Below are 18,228 nucleotides of genomic sequence, written 5' to 3'. Positions count from 1 at the left end.
TTTGAAGGGATTCACTAAAGGGGTTAACTAGTGGGGCAGTTTTATAGGGCGGGTCGTTATGGACGTGGCGATACTAAATATGTGTACTTTTATTGTTTTGGTTTTTTTATTTTGAAAAATTTGGGGGGGAATTTTTTTTATTTATTTTGGGATTTTCTTTAATTATTTTTACAAGTGATTTTTTTTTTACTTTATTATATTGTCCCAGGGGGACATCACTGTCTTGTGTCAGATCGATGATCTGACACTTAGAACAGCGCTGTGTCAGATCAGCAATCTGACAGGCGCTGCTGCAGGCTTCCTCATGCCTGCTTTTAGCAGGCAGTGAGGAAGTCGCCTCCCTGCAGGATCCCGAAGGCCCCCGCAGCCATATTGGATCTGGGGGCCTGCAGGGAGGAGGACTCTCAGAGCGACGCAGCACATCGCGTCGCTCCGGGGGTCACAGGGAAGCATGGAGGGAGCCCCCTCTCTTGCGTGCTTCTCTCCTATGCCCCGGTACACTGCAGTCATGTTTGATTGCAGTGTGTCAGGGATTAATGTGCCGGGGGCGGTCCGTGACCGCCCCTGACACATAGTGCCGGTTGTCAGCTGTGATAGTCAGCTGACACCCGGCTGCGATTAGCGGCCCTCCCCCCGTGAGCATCGCTGATCACGCGTGACATAATATTCCGTCCTTGGGACTTAGGTCCCAGGTCACATGGACGGAATATTACGTCCAATGTAGGAAAGGGATTAAACAACAGACGATTGAAGCCAAATATAGTGTTATTAGTGATTTATGTGAGATCATGCAGAACACATAATCATGCAGTGATCACAAAGCAATTGCAAGCATGTAGGAAACTTTACATTGACAGTAAAAACTCCACTTTTGATAACATATCAGCAGGATATTTGATCATTAACTAAAACTATGCATATAAAGCCCCGTTAATCCTTTTTACATTCATTGCTTTCAAGTAGAATTTCATTTGGGCATTAGTGAGAGAGTACATCGGGGTGGGCATTTTACTCACCAGCTCTGCTGTACTTCACTGCTGACGTCCAATCATTGATTGACAGGTGACTTTTTCCTCAGTTACCAATCTCCCTAGCCAAGTGCCATGGCTTAGTTTCATCAGAAGGGGTGGTGCCAGGGCAATGAGCTCCTGATGATGAGGATGATGATGAAAAATCAATGTACCATTAAGAGCTCAATGCCCAGGCACCATCACAGCAATGAACCTGGGCAATGACGTTGCTTACGCAGTGAGCTAAAAATAATAAGGCTGTGGGAGCTGGTATATTGGCCTTGTAGTGTCATCAGGAGCACACTGTGCAGGCGTCGCCCCTTCTGATGACCTAAACCTGGACAATGACTGCAATTGTGTAGGGAAAGTGGCCACTGAGGGAGAAGTCGCCTGTCAATCAACGGCCTGAGGCTGGCAGTGGGTAGCGAAGTACAGCAGATCCAGTGAGAAGTGACCGCACTTTAGAAAGAAAAAACCTTCAAAATTAGATTTCTCAGTAATGCACTAATGAAATTAGACTAGAAAAGAGTAAATGTAGTAAGCATTAATGGGGTCTTACACTCACATCTTTAGTTGGGGAATAAATATCCTGCAAGTTCTCTTTAATGGATCTGTTTTGTGCTGTATTTTTTGGCACGTAATCTTTCTGTTTTACTAATACTTATGACTTATTTCACCCCAACAGGCACCACAAGGCAACCTAAAGAAGGGGAGGTGCCAGGTGTGGATTACAACTTTATTTCGGTGGAAGCGTTTATGGAATTAGAGAAAAGTGGAGCCTTATTGGAGAGCGGTACTTATGAGGGTGAGTTTGGAAAGCTATGATCATTTTAATGGAGAGGCTAAATAATCTAGAATGGTTATCTTTCATGAATGTTAGTGCAAATAAGTATCAACCAATGAGACTCCATCTCTTTCCTTTACAAACATATGCAGTATGCAGCTGATTATACCATTTGTTTGGCGCTACTTTCCAGAAAAGCGGTCTACTCTGAATAGTACATGGAAGGTAGAGAGGTGACCTTCCAAAGACCATACTAGTTCTGAGAAACGTCAAAATATTTGGAGACCACCCTAGCAACGAGTATACTCGCTCATCACTAGTTAGCAACAGTACGAATATGAAGGTGTCTGCAAAGCGTTGTGGAATTAGTGGCACTATGTAAGTGAGATGAATATTATACCCTGTACTCATTAGTTATATGCAGATTTTAATATCTTCGTACAGCTTAGTATGTTTCTTAGAAGGGGAGGCAAAAAAATGTAATAAACCTCAGAGTTAAATAGTCTGTGCTCCAGGATGATGCATTTTGCCTTCTCTGACATTTCAGCATAAGAGAGATTTCTGACACTGTTATATTTAGGATACATAGAATGGATCTTTGCATTTACAAAAAGCAGATGTAGTATCTTAAATGTGTTAAGGAACTGAAACAACAGCATGGTTAAAGGGATTGTCCAGGCAAATAAAGTTTCTCTTGGGCTTGCAGCTGTAAAAATAACAAACTGAGTCCCTTTTCACATGTACATGTAGCATCCATTTTTACCCGTACCGGATCCATCCATGCAGGACTTCTCATCTGTATTCCTACAACGTGGTGAGCTGACTTTCATTCCTCATTTTTTCACTCATTATAATCTATGGGACTGCGCGCATGTCCATGTGACCCACACATAGACATGTCCATTTTTTTCCGGCAGCATGGATGACAAGAGCCACTACAGGTCAATGGGTCCTTGTAGATATGTACAGTACATGTATGACATCAATGTGCTGTCCGTGTGGCACGTACTGGAATAGAATGCAGAATAGAACTTAAAGATTTTTATGTTTAAAGATGTGCAAAGCTAATAAATTTTGGGTAAATAGATAGAAAATATATATACAATTATTGCCTTGTGTGTGTTGTTTACTGTACATCTTTTAACCAAAGAAATTTAAGAAAAATGACGTGGGGGCCACCCCATTTTTGGTAACTCGCAAAGTTAAAACACAAAGCTCAGAGCTGGTATTATCAGGCTAGGAAGGTCCCTGTTTATTTAACCCCTGCCAGCGATTGACGCATCACATGAGATGCTCCAATTCTGGTGCTTTGCCTTGGCTCCTCCTGATCCCCTTGAACGTTGGTGATCGGGGTAATGGTAGTTGAGGTTGATGTCAGCTGTGAAGTGTCCAAAAACACAGCTGACATCAAGCCCTGGTGTTAGTAATGGAGGGTTGTCCATCAGACGCCCTGATATACTAATCTCAGTGATAAAAAGGCAACATGCACAAGCGAATCCAGCAAAGTTGGTAGCATTCTCTGTACAAACCCTATGGAGCCTCACTCTGACGCTACATAAGATTTATCAACAGCCACTTCCAAGTCTTGCAGTGTTGTGCAAGACCCAGCAATTCTGAAAAGCATCACATCAGTAACGCTAACCCTCATCAGAGTCACCGGGTCACGCTTCACTCTGCATGACCCGTAACTCTGAAAACTGGTGACATCAGTAACGTTACCGCTCATCAGTGTTGCCGTGTCTTGTGCAGCACAGTATTACCCAGAAGTGGTTGTTAGCAAAAATTATGCAGCGTCAGATTGAGGCTTCATAGGCTTTGTATGGTGGATTCAGTGGACTACATTGGACCCGCGTGGGATTTTTTTTTTTTTTTTATAGACTGGTGAGCCAGTGCAAGTGTAGGGGAGTGCGTATTTCAATAAATAATTTATCTCTGTTATTCTTTTTCTTTTTTTCCTGGTTTAGTAATGTCTGATAGACAGCTCTCCATGAGTAACACCAGGGACTTGATGTCAGTTGTGTGTTTTGACAAACCACAGCTGATATCAACCCGAAGCACCATTTTCCCGATTACCAATGCACCAGGGCATTGGGAAGCACTAAAATTGAGGGCATCTCATTTGATGCTTTGCTTCTCGGATGACTGCGGGCTGGCATTTCTAGGCTGGGAAGCACCCAATAACAAGGGACCTTCCCAGTCTGATAATGACAGCTCTCAGCTGTCTGCTTTACCTTTGCTGGTTATCAAAAATAGGAAGGCCCCCACATCACTTTTTTCATTTATTTATTAGGTTAAAAGATCTACTTGCATAGCACACATTATATGTTTATCTATCTACTGTATATTTATCTGCACATCATTAACACTTTTAATTCTGCATTCTATTCCAGTACATGTCACATTTATGTCACACATGTACACACGGATGGCACATACATGCACAGACTGCCGATAGAAAACCACACTTATAGCAAAAACAGACCGTCTCACGCATATTTTTTAATCAGGCATGTGAAGGGGCCCTAAGTGATGTTCACCTAATAGGACCTATCTGGCTCCAGCGAAGGACACTCCTTGGTTTTTGCTGACACAGGAATAAGAGACCTCTCCATTCCACCGGCAGCAGGACTGCTGCCTGTGATTGGCTGCAGTGGTCAAGAGACTTGAGAAGAGCATCACTATATGTTTCTCGGATAGTGCACTTCTCTTGTCACCTAACCACTGCAGTCTAACATAGGCCACAGGGGTCCTTCAGCTGTTGGAATTGCGACATACCCTCTTACGATTCTTGTGCAGACCTTGAGGCGGTCTGCATTGGACACATATGGGTGCCAGCAGGTGAATATCATTGTTGTATTTTACAGCCCCAAATATTGCTAATTCAGCATCAATTTGGTCATGTGGATGGTTAAATTGTAATTGTTTATAGTTCATATATGTTATGTCTTTTTTGCAGTCATACAGTTTAATCTTCTACAGTTTTTTACATTAACATTTAGTTTTAATGATCGTTTCTATTAGTAGAAAACCTGTGAAATTATGTTTTCAGTTCGTAAAATGTTCGTGGTATTAGTTTTTCATACAGCCATAAGCTACTTAAAGTCACTTCTTATGGCAAGAAATCTAATAATTAGTGAGAGACATGGAACCTGCATTAGAACAAGATACTGGAGTAGAATAGAACCTCATAAATCCATCATTATGTATGGATCTGCTCTGCTGTGCTCAGCAAGTTATTTTAAAAGCCTTAAAGCTTCATTTGAAAATATATTATTTATGTTGCCACGGTACGTGATCCATATAAATCATCTGTGAACAAGATTTATTGTCTTTGCTACTTATAATCAACATTTAGCAACAGGCTTCTGGCCAGGTTCAAACCAGCATCTAGGAGAGACTTGAGGGCATTTGTGTGTTTTTGTGCAAAATGATGTTTAAAAAATATAGTTCCTATAACATATGTCATTGCAATACCTTTAAAAAGAAACCAAAACAAGACATAAAAAACACATTTTTACATGTTTTATGTAAAAAGCGTGTAAAGAGTAATGTGGAAACATTATTTATTTAATAATGCAGCATTATTACTAAATCAAAATCCCAAATGGAGACAAACTTTAAAGAAAGCATAGCTATTCCTGTAGGATGGGGTTTGTGTGTATATACAGTTGTGGCCAAAACTATTGACACCCCTGCAATTCTGTCAGATAATACTCTTTTTCTTCCTGAAAATGATTGCAAACACAAATTCTTTGGTATTATTATCTTCATTTAATTTGTCAAAAGAGAATGAAACAAAAAGCAAAACATTGATCATTTCACACAAAACTCCAAAAATGGGCCAGACAAAAGTATTGGCACCCTCAGCGTAATACTTGGTTGCACAACCTTTAGCCAAAATAACTGCGACCAACCGCTTACGGTAACCATCAATGAGTTTCTTACAATGCTCTGCTGGAATTTTAGACCATTCTTCTTTGGTAAACTGCTCCAGGTCCCTGATATTAGAAGGGTGCACTCTCCAAACTGCCATTTTTAGATCTCTCCACAGGTGTTCTATGGGATTCAGGTCTGGACTCATTGCTGGCCACCTTAGAAGTCTCCAGTGCTTTCTCTCAAACCATTTTCTAGTGCTTTTTGAAGTGTGTTTTGGGTCATTGTCCTGTTGGAAGACCCATGACCTCTGAGGGAGACCCAGCTTTCTCACACTGGGCCCTACATTATGCTGCAAAATTTGTTGGTAGTCTTCAGACTTCATAATGCCATGCACACGGTCAAGCAGTCCAGTGCCAGAGGCTGCAAAGCAACCCCAAAACATCAGGGAACCTCCGCCACGTTTGACTGTAGGGACCGTGTTTTTTTCTTTGTATGCCTCTTTTTTTCTCCTGTAAACTCTATGTTGATGCCTTTGCCCAAAAAGCTCTACTTTTGTCTCATCTGACCAGAGAACATTCTTCCAAAACGTTTTAAGCTTTTTCAGGTAAGTTTCGGCAAACTCCAGCCTGGCTTTTTTATGTCTCTGGGTAAGAAGTGGGGTCTTCCTGGGTCTCCTACCATACAGTCCCTTTTCATTCAGGCACCGACTGATAGTACGGGTTGACACTGTTGTACCCTTGGACTGCAGGACAGCTTGAACTTGTTTGGATGTTAGTTGAGGTTCTTTATCCAACATCCGCACAATCTTGCGTTGAAATCTCTTGTCAATTTTTCTTTTCCGTCCACATCTAGGGAGGTTAGCCACAGTGCCATGGGCTTTAAACTTCTTGATGACACTGCGCACGGTAGACACAGAAACATTCAGGTCTTTGGAGATGGACTTGTAGCCTTGAGATTGCTCATGCTTCCTCAAAATTTGGTTTCTCAAGTCCTCAGACAGTTCTTTGGTCTTCTTTCTTTTCTCCATGCTCAATGTGGTACACACAAGGACACAGGACAGAGGTTGAGTCAACTTTAATCCATGTCAACTGGCTGCAAGTGTGATTTAGTTATTGCCAACACCTGCTAGGTGCCACAGGTAAGTTACAGGTGCTGTTAATTACACAAATTAGAGAAGCATCACATGATTTTTCTAACAGTGCCAATACTTTTGTCCACCCTCTTTTTTATGTTTGGTGTGGAACTATATCCAATTTGGCTTTAGGACAATTCTTTTTGTGTTTTTACATTTAAAACAAATTAAATGAAGATAATAATAACAAGGAATTTGTGTTTGCAATCATTTTCAGGAAGAAATGGAGTATTATCTGACAGAATAGCAGGGGCGTCAATACTTTTGGCCACAACTGTACATATATGTGTATGTATGTACCGTATGTATATACTGTACATACATATTCTGTTATCGTAATTCAGAGCTCCTTTTTAGAGAGCAATAGAAAAAAATACTGTTGTGATGCTGAGATACATTTTTCACACTTGATATGCTGCTAAGTATACAAGTTGCCTGGACTGTTGTGCTTAATGATCTAAAACTAATTGATAAATAATTTGGGTGGGCACCGTAAATGGTAACTGCATACAAGTTGGCATGTATCATTGTACGATTTAAAATCTTAAAGAACACATACAACTGAACCTCCTGTAAATTCCAACTCTGTAATTGTGAAGCATTGTTTAAGCCAACACGTATCAATATTAAAAACCTTTTAACATCATGTATGAAGGGTAAATATAGGGTGTATCTCCACCCTCTAAAGACAAGTGGTTTCCCACATGATGTTGCTTGAATGTCATGTATTCTACAGTAATTGAGACATGCAAAAATGTGTAAGCGTAAACCAACCCTGAAGAACATTGCAACTTGCTGAAGCTCTTTATAATCACTCTATATACTGTAATAGACCTGTTACATTTTAAGGAAAAATATGTAGACAAATGTTGCATTATTAGACCAGGGGAAAAGTGATTTCAAGTGTACATTTCACATTGGTTCCTGTCTTACATCTTTTGAAAAAGTCATCCAGGTTCTTTATTATTATAGTAGAGAAACTGAATGTTTCTCTGCTCCGTTTCACCACTCTATTTTTTTTGTATGATTGTGGCTAACCTGCTTTCAAGCTGAGATAGGCTTTAAACATTAGTCAGATGTCAGACGAGCACCTATAGACCCTGGTGAATTTTAATGGGGTCTGTCAGGGTTCCATTATATTTCTTATGTTTTGTCAGAAGAAATTAAGTTTTATGCTGTGCTATTAATGTTGTCAAAAGTGGTGGAAACAAATGAAAATCGAACCGAGCCTTAAATATGATTATTCACATGTATCTGTATTGTAAAGTTAAATTTTGCATTGAATGTTGCGTGATTGTAGTAAAGGTCACTTTCTTTTCTGTAAAGCACAAATAACTCCTTGATATGACTCAATATGTAATATAAAATTGAATAGCCCATGTTGAATTGCACTTTGAGACATGGTGTAACTATTGCTCCCTACTGACATATTTGTATGGAAAAAAAATGGTGACCGGTTCCATTTAAGTAGGGCCAGAACCTGTATGTCCTTATGTACATCATTCTAGAATGATGTATGTGTTCCCAATGCAGAACAAAGAAATAAAATCTATTATACTCGCCCTTGCCACTGTCCAGTCCAATGGGCGTCACTAGCATTGATCCAGTGCCTCCTCTCTTCTTGTGATCACTGTTGTAATGATCAACGCGTGTCTGGATACAGCAAATACCGCAAGGCGAACCCATATGACCCACGTAACCCTGGATACAGCGCCTCCAGTAGGGCGAATTTAAATAATAAGACGTGCAGCTGGATACACCGCCTCCAACAGGCGAATTTAAGTATTACATGTAAATCTGCAAACCCCGCCTCCTAACGTTCCCTATGCCGGTTCTGCACCGGGCGACGCACGCGTACCTTAAAACCCTGACTCGCTCTGCACCTAAACCCTCACTAGGGAATTGGTCGGTGCGGAAACTAATCCCACCACTGCACTAAACACACATAAGGGAAAAAGACAATAAAGGGGACACCACTTAGCTTTTTGCTCTTTTGCTTAAGCTCCCAGCAACAGAGCCCACCACCTGTGTGCAACTTCTCCTCCAACAGGATCCATCACCATAACCGGATCCATCACCATAGTGTAGCCTTGGAGCAGAGTCCACCACCAGTTGCAGCTGCCCAGTAAACAGAGTCCCAAAGATAAGTCCAGCTTCTGCCAAAAAGTCCAGCATGCTTGAGTCCAACTTTTCTGCCAAGAAGTCAAGCATGCTTGAGTCCAGCTCTCAGCAACCAAGTCCAGCATGGTGAGTGCAACTCTACACCATAGTCGCCACTCCACCAAACCATGCGAGCACTTCCTTCCGACACCAAAACTGCGACTCCACCACGCCATGCCAGCCCTTCTTGCAGACTCCAACGATGAACTCCACCAATCTATGCCAGCACTCCTTGCAGACTCCATAGCTGACTCAACACCTCTGGCTGGGCTGCCCAGGACTCTCATTCAGTTCCTTCATCACCCAGGCTTGCTTCCCAAATGACGAACTCACAATATCACCAACAGTGATCAAACACACCTGACTCTTTTATAGAGGATCACACCTGTTTTATAATTAAGTGCACTTAACCAAAGAAACTAAAGTGCGATACCACTCACCACCACCGGGGCAACTTAGAACAAACGACACCACAGTGCAATAATTCTAATGGCCACCGGGGGCAATCACACCACTTTGGCTCACAGCCAAAGTAAAAAAGTTCATTATGTACATTTAACCTGTCAGATGCACTCTGGATCATGACAACTGTTCTCCTTCTTGCTTTGTGTGTCTGATGCATCTTGCCTGTCCTGCATTGCAATGTCCTACATTGTGCTCCTGTGTAGGCTTACTTCTCTCTGACCTGCCAAGGGCAGAGCAAAGTATTGGAGTGGGCTCTTTGCCCTTTCCCCGCGCATGCAAACGACAGTATTTTGAGAGAAGTGCAGGAGCGCAATGGAGTTCCCTATGTGGTTGATGCAGGATGTGTTGGTCACACGAAGCAAGAAGAAAGGAGGTGCTGGATTAAGATGAGCAACGCTCAGCAGACCAGTCTGCACCTTGAGTATAATAAAAGCTATTTTATGTGTTATGCACAGTGCATTGGGGACATATATACCGCATTCTATAATCCTGTATTTGAGGTTGAACAGGTGCTAGCTCTACTTTATATAGGAAAAACCTGGTGACAGGTTCCCTTTAAAACAAGCCTTATGCAGTGGATGGTTTACAGATACCATGGGGGCCCGACTTAGCCTATGCCTTTCCTCCCATAGTGATGCCCTCAGGTGTGAGGAAAATCAAGGAAGTTCAAGTAAAGGTGATATTAATAGCTCCATTTTGGCCCAATAGACCATAGTTTTTATTGGATTAGGCACATGTCGATTTTAGATCCTTGGATCCTACTGGAGATCCTGGATCTGCTCTCCCATTGCCCAGTTTATCACCCACAGGTTTCAGGTCTCCATTTGACAGCCTGGATTTTAAGAGGCAGTTGTTGACAGGACCGGGGTTCTCCTGGGGGTTGGAATCTACCCTTTTGATGATCTCTAAGACTGTAATGAATAAGATATACTGTAGAACATGGAAAAAGTTCCTGTCTAGTTCAAGGAAGAAATTGATGGAGAAGTCCCAATAAGATCTATGCGCTGCTGGTGGGCAGTCATGTGTGCCGCTGCTTAAGGGAAATGAATATTCACCGCATTCCACTCCCATGGGCGTGGAATGCAGTGAATATTCATTCCCTTTAGTAGCGGCACATGTGACCACCAGCAGCTAAAGGAAGCCGGCGGCAGACACTGTGCGCGTTACTGAAGATCAATGAATACTCAGTGCTCTGAGTACACACAGTCCCGGTGTGCAGAGCACTGAGTATTCCGGCAGCTGCTCATCGGCTTGCAAGCAGCGCATGACATCCCTGCCATGCGCTGCTTACGAACATAAAGTAGCTGCTGGAGGACACTGGGAGGGAGCGGCGGAATGGTAAGTGTAATTTTTTGTTGTTTGTTTGTTTTCTGATGGGGCCATGCATACCAGGATGGGGATGCGGTAGGGGCCATGCATACAAGGATGCTAAAGAGAAATTAATATTCATTAGACTCCACACCCATGGGCATGGAATGCAGTGAATATTCATTTCTCTTTAGGAGCGAGCACTGGAGATAGCCGCAGCAGCCTACTCCTGCCTCCTGTGACCTGCTGCTCCGCCAATGCCCCTCTCCCACCTCCCCACCACAGCCAGAGCCAGTACATCCGAACTATAAGACACACCCTCCATTTTCCTCCACATTTTTTAAGGAAAAACGTGTGCCTTATAGTCCAAAAAATATGGTAAATATATAGAAGCAACTAAAGGCTGTAGAAAAACCCAATCATCATTCATGTTCTTTCAGGGGGCTAAGAAAGGGCTTAAAGTATCAAAGAGCAACTTAGCAAGGTGGATTAGGGAGGCCACAGGTATCGCTTATTCGGTCAGTAGTGTGCCAGAAGGCATTAAGGCTCATTCCATTCGACCAATTGCAACTTCTTGGGCAGAAAAGATGGGGGTATCAATCAACCAAAAATGTAAGGCTGCAACTTGGTCCTCTCCTTCAACCTTTTAAAGGAACTACAGGCTGGATATATCCACCACAACTGATCTACCCTTTGGTAGAAGGGTTCTACAAATGGTGGTTCCTCCCTAAGGTGGATGGTTATTCTATATAAATCTGTCAGATGGTGCGGTCATGTGAAGAGGGTAAATTCTTAGTTACTTACTGGTAATGGTATTTTACAGAACCCATGACAGCAACCTCATACCCTCCTTACGATTGGTTGTGGGTGCACGTTTATGTAAACGAACTGATGCAAAGGAGAGGTGCCGCCCTTTTATTTTAGTGAATTTCCTGTCCTGGATGGGCGGATCCTTTCTAGGTGGTGCTGTCATAGGTTCTGTAAAATCCCATTACCGGTAAGCAACTAAGATTTTTTTTTTAATGCTGGCATATTGGTTTTGTTAGATGACCAGCACCATTTTTACACTGGCTGATAATTTTGTATTCAATGTTTTTATGAACACTTATTCAGCAATTATCGGTCCATGTAATAATTTAAGCTTTTCACTTTTTCTTTTCCTTTGCCTTTTACGTTTTTCATTAGTCTTTGCTATACCTACCCCTACATATCTTCAGAATACTTAGCTGAACTACTACCCCCATAAAAATATAGAATAATACAAATCTTCTGCAGGCCCTTGCCCCAAGAGAGAGGAATAGGCATGGACTGTGTTAATTTCCTAGCCCTCAGATTTCACCTAAAATGTGTATATTATATAATTTTCATACATTTCTAAACTCTGTAAACAATTAAAGCAAGTTGACTGAAGTATTGACTGAATAGAACTGAGGATTTGTATATTCTGAAAAAAAATATAGGGTTTTAGTATTTTTTTAATCAATGTGTTTACTGCAATGTTTTGTGCTTTCCCTTTCCTATGACATCACTTTTTTTCTCCATTACCTTTTATAAACAAAACCATAATCCATTTCATATTATCTATTTCTACTTGAATGGCTCATTATTTGAATGAATGGAAATAAGTCATACTTGAAAGCTTTAAGCCTTGTTATAGTAAGCTTAAGGTTTATGTGAGACAGCTGGAAAATCTATGTTAAATTGAATTTGTTGAAGCAGAATTCTTTACAAATAATCCTCATTTTGAGAGTTTTTCTATATGCAGTGGGTAAAGGTTTTGTCTGCCCATTGCAAATGACATGTAAAAGAATACAAAGTCAAAAATACTTAAAGTAACAGCAGGTGGATGCTCCAATGTAAAATGCCAAGAACATTGCTTTGCTTTATAACTGCGATCACAGTGCTGAAAGTGAAAGTATATATATATATAATATATATATATATACACACCGTATATACTCGAGTATAAGCCGACCCCAGTGTAAGCAGAGGCACCTAATTTTGCCACGAAAAACTGGGTAAGCTTATTGACTCGAGTATAAGCATATATGCATTGTCCCCGCATCCCTGTCCTGGTATGCATGGCTCGCTCGCCCCTGTCCTTGTATGCATGGATCCTTATCCCCTATCCTTGTATGCATGGCTCCCTCATAGCTGTCCTGGTATGCATGGCTCCTTATCCCGTACCCTTGTATGCAGAGCTCCTTATCCCCTATCCTTGTATGCATGTTTCCTATTAAAAAAAAATATCCTACTTACCTTGCCTGCGCACCCTCGATGCATCCTGTTCCAGCGCCAGCAGCTCTTCCTGCCGAGCGACCACGTGGCCCCGCTCATTAAGGTAATAAGTATTCACTTCACGCCTATGGGAGTGGAGAGGCATGCATATTCATTACAATAATTTGCAGGGCCACGTAATCGCTTGGCCGGAAATGCTGCTGGCACCGGAACCAACGAGATGCAGCGAGACCACACAGGAATGTGAGTAGGATGTCTTCTGGAAGCCAGCAGCTGTCACTGTGCACGTTACAAGAGAAATGACTATTCGTTTCTCTTTAGCAGAGGGCACAGTTACAGCCGCAGCCGTAAGCTCCTGCCTCCTGCGACCCTCTGCTTTGCCGCTCCCCCTTCCCTGATGGCCTTTGGGGACAATTGACTTGTGTATAAGCTAAGGGGGACATTTTCAGCACAAAAAAAGTGCTGAAAAACTTAACTTATACACGAGTATATACAGTATATCGTACCCATAAATAAATATTTTTCTGAAAAAAATGACCCGCCCTATAAAAATGCCACACTAGTTGAGCCCTCCAGTGAACACCATAAAAAAATAAAAACGAGGCAAAAAACTATGCTTTATCATACTGCCAAACAAAAAGTGGAATAAAATGAAAAGACAAATGTAAATAAAAAGTACTATTGCTGAAAATGTCATCTTGTCCTGCCAAAAACAAATCATCATACCGCTACATCAATGAACAAAATAGTTATACCTCTCAGAATAAAGTGATGCAAAAAAACATGGCACAGCACAAAAAATATAAATGTGGTATCATTGCAATCGCACTGACCCCAAGAATAAAGCTGCCTTATCATTTTTACAACACACAGAAAGGCATAAAAACATTTCTGAATGGTTGGATGTGTATTCTGCCTCCCAAAATTCAGAACTGAAATCAATCAAAAATGCCATGTGTCTGAAAATGGTACCAATAAAAACGTCAACTCGTTCTGCAAAAAACAAGCTCTGATATGACTGTCTGCTGAAATATAGAAAAGTTTTAGCAATCTAAATATGGGAATGCAAAAACTAGTTTTTGCAAAAAAAAAAAGCGTCTTTTAGTATGTGATAGCAGCCAAACATAATAAATATATATGCTTAAAAAATAAGAGTGGCCTAGGAAACAGACAGCTTCAATAATAAATCATCCAAAAAGCAAAAAGAAGCCATGTCTAAAATGTAACAAACTTTATTGAAATATAGTTAAAAAAGTTTTATATAAAAATGACAATGCAGGTATTAAAAGTGAGGGCACTACAAAGAATCACCACATCATGAGGAAAACCGCACAAAAAACATCCAGAATTTACATGTGCATAGAATGCTTAAATGGTTACAAAATAAACAGGTATTTACACATAGAACTTGTTACTTATTTCAATAAATGCCAGTGCATCCCTTAGAAAAAAATATAAGTAAAAAATGCAGATGTGCATAAGTATAGGTAGAAAAGATTAAAGCATTGTATAATCAGCATGTACTTGCGTAAAGTATACCTTAATAAGTGTCTTTAAAAATGTGACAAAGTAAATAATCCAAGAGTATGCAAATTTGCATGAATGAGAATGAACAATTAGGGTATCATATAGCCAGTGTATGCCTGTGCAGAGTATGGCGGTAATAAACCCTAAAAAGCATTTCCAAGCAGAAGGTAAGTGTAAGATAAAACAGTATAATCAATGCATGTTACCTCAGGGTGCGGGTAGGAAGACCTCGATGCGCGTTTCGCAGCAGCTTTCTCACGGGGCGCCATATTCTGCACAGGCATACACTGGCTATATGATACCCTAATTGTCCATTCTCTTTCATGCAAATTTGCATACTCTTGGATTATTTACTTTGTCACATTTTTAAAGACACTTATTAAGGTATACTTTACGCAAGTACATGCTGATTATACAATGCTTTAATCTTTTCTACCTATACTTATGCACATCTGCATTTTTTACTTATATTTTTTCTAAGGGATGCACTGGCATTTATTGAAATAAGTAACAAGTTCTATGCGAAAATACCTGTTTATTTTGTAACCATTTAAGCATTCTATGCACATGTAAATTCTGGATGTTTTTTGTGTGGTTTTCCTCATGATGTGGTGAGTCTTTGTAGTGCCCTCACTTTTAATACCTGCATTGTCATTTTTATATAAAACTTTTTTAACTATATTTCAATAAAGAATATTATATTTTAGACATGGCTTCTTTTTACTTTTTGGATGATGCATAAAAGTGCCATCTGCCACAGATTTGTGCACTTCTGAAAAGGACACTATTGAACATACGCCAGACAGAGTCCAGAGTATCTCTGCTGCCTCATTATAGTGAATAGATCCTTCAGGGGTTTCATCTGAATCACATCTTGCAGAGATTTACAGGGTTAGACATTTATATGGATATACCTGGGTGGGCCATGTGTATGGATACACCTAAGTTAAATGGGAATGGTTGGTGATATCAACTTCCTGTTTGTGGCACATTAGTATATGAGAGGGGGAACACTTTTCAAGATGGGTGGTGACCATGGCGGCCATTTTGAAGTTGGCCATTTTGGATCCAACTTTATAAATGACCCACCCAGGTGTATCCATATAAAAGGCCCACCCTGTAGATCGAAACCCTGATGTAAGTGCTCAGCATAGCATGCAGGATAAATGTGATCTCAATGGAAATATAAGGGACTTCCACATTACTTGTAGCACAAGGCTTTGGAAAAAAGAAATGGCTCCCTGCCCCCCCCCCAAAAAAAAAAAGAAATTCGCAAAATTCTGTGCTCTCAAATCCAAATGACCTTTCCTTCTGAGCCCCAGTGTACCTAAACTACACTTGATGTCCACATGTTTGGCATTTCTATAGCAATGAGAACCCCACCTAATTTATGTGTGCTGGTCTCCAGGAGCATGAGCTGGGGACTACAACGTACTGGGGACTTCAACTGCAGTTTGCAATTTTCACTCAGCAACATACACTGCTGCTTGTTTCTGGAAAAGAACCATGGAGTTAAAATCGTCACTATACCTGTAGATAAAATTACCAAAGGTTTTTAATTTCCACTTGAGGGTGGAATCTGTCCTGCATGCACTTAGAGGCTCTTTATATGGAGTCCACAAACTAATCTAGATAACTCTGCACTCCAGGAGGCAAATAGCTCTCCATCCCTTCCGAGTCTCACCGCATAGCTAAGCAGTACTGTAAAGCTACATATGGGGTATTTCCACGTTCAGCAGAAATTGTGGGACAAATTTTAGTACCACTTGTATCCACTTCCCCATGTTAAAATGTAAAATCTGGGGCAAAAGTTTTTTTCTTCACTGCCCAATGGTATAAAATTTTGTGAGGCACTTGCGGTGTCAATATGATCACTGCACCCCTAGTTGAATTCAGTGGAAATGTTGTCTGTGAAATTAAGTCACATATGGGGGGGTTCTACTGTTCTGGCACCTCAAGGGACTCTGCCAATGTGACATGGCACTCTCAAACCATTGCAGCAAATTCTGAACTCCAATATGGCGCTTCTTCCCTTCTGAGCTTTGTCCTGTGCCTCAAACGTAGTTTTTGACAACTTATGGGATATCTGTGTACTCAGGAGAAATTGCACAACAAATTATGCAGTCCATTTTCTCTGGCTATTCTTATGAAAATGAAAACATTTGGGGCTAAATAAAAACGGTTTTGTGGGCAAAAAAATCAGCGAAAATGAAAAAAAAAGATAAACGTTGTGAAGCACCTGGGGGTTCAAGGTGTTCACCTCACAGATAAATTCATTGAGGGATCTTTTTTCCAAAAGGGGCCTCTGGTGGGGGAGTTGCCCCACTTAATGTTATACTACAGAACTAATATAGAGTAGAATATACACTCCTCAACATCGAAATTGCAACATCAAAAAGGAAAAGTCGTAAAATTATGGAAATCACAAGTATAGCGATGTTAATTGTGTCTGTATATGAATAAAGAAAAGGAAACTAAATTTTCAAAACATGTGGATTTATTCCATATCTGGTAAGAGTGCCACATACAGAAATACAGGTGCTTGCATGCCTGTGCATGCTATGAATGAGGTAATTAATGGTTGATTGTAGAATGTTCTACCACATTCAATGCACTCTTGCATGCAAATCATCAATATTTGCTGCTTGCAGTTCCATTTACAATTACCAACCATTGACGTCTAAGAGGTGATCAATCAGAGACGCTGCAGGCTATGGCGGCACATTTAGGCCAAACAGGATGTTCACTGTGGCAACATGCAGCCTGGCATTATGTTTAAAAAAAACGGCTCCTGGGACACACAGGAGTACTGCAATTGGATTACGCAATGCCAAGCCTAAGGCATTCGTGCCTACACAAAGCACCAGAAGGCATTTGCATGACATTGGGCTACCAGCCAGACATCCATCTAAAGATGGTCCTTTGACCTCACAACACCACTCTGAAAGGCTATCGTGATGCAGAACCAGGCCGCAGTGAAATGGAGGGCTATCCTTTTCTGAAATGAATCCCACTTTTGTCTTAGATGCAATAATAGATGAAGTTTGTTCTAGCAAGCACACTGGAAACACCATGAAGAGGCTTTCATGAGAGAAAATCACACCACTCCTATTGATTTGGAGGTGGCATAATGTACAGTATCTAGACTTCTCTAGGCTGCATTCAAGGTTTACTAACAGCTCAGCCTTGCATTGGAGAAATGGCCTTACCACTCATCAATTCAAGTGCCCCAGGTGTTTTTTTTTTCACCAACACAATGCCAGGCCACATGTTACTTGAGTTTCTGTGAGCAGCCTGTGTGGACTAAATGTGCTACCATGGCCTGCAATGTCTCCAAACTTGTCTCCTGTTGAGCACGTCTGGGAAATTATTGGTTGACTAATTATTTTGCCAAGACATGCAAGTGCATGCATTTCTGTGCATGGCACACACATACGATACTGAATAAATGGAGAAGTTTTGAATATTTTGTTTCCATACTTTCATAATTTCCATATCATTGACATGTCTGTCAACCCTTGAGTTCCATCATTCCATGACTTTTCCTTCTTGACATTGCAATTTCAATGATGAGGAGTGAATATAAATACCCTAGTACCATGAGGCAGCTCACAAAGTGAATGAAGTTTGAATTGAGAGGCCATGGTTGCCCTGGACTTGAGGCATTATGATTGCTTAGTATATATGAATAAAAAGCATGGTGAAATCTAAAGTTCAAGAAGCATTTT

At 40.9% G+C, this 18,228-nt stretch overlaps 1 protein-coding gene across 1 annotated transcript in view; it reads left to right on the top strand.

The window, feature by feature from the left end:
- Positions 1–18,228, top strand: part of MAGI2 (membrane associated guanylate kinase, WW and PDZ domain containing 2) — a 1,360,388-nt gene that overhangs the window by 730,847 nt on the left and 611,313 nt on the right. Inside the window, exon 3 of the mRNA XM_073551424.1 lies at positions 1,696–1,815. Coding sequence (XP_073407525.1) covers positions 1,696–1,815 — 120 coding nt within the window. The remainder of the gene's footprint in view (positions 1–1,695; positions 1,816–18,228) is intronic.

Source organism: Dendrobates tinctorius, unplaced genomic scaffold (assembly GCF_039654945.1).
Source record: "Dendrobates tinctorius isolate UK_male_01 unplaced genomic scaffold, ASM3965494v1 ptg000176l, whole genome shotgun sequence".
Classification (NCBI taxonomy): domain Eukaryota; kingdom Metazoa; phylum Chordata; class Amphibia; order Anura; family Dendrobatidae; genus Dendrobates; species Dendrobates tinctorius.
Note: the sequence above shows the minus strand (reverse complement) of the source record. Positions and strands in the feature narration are given on the sequence as shown.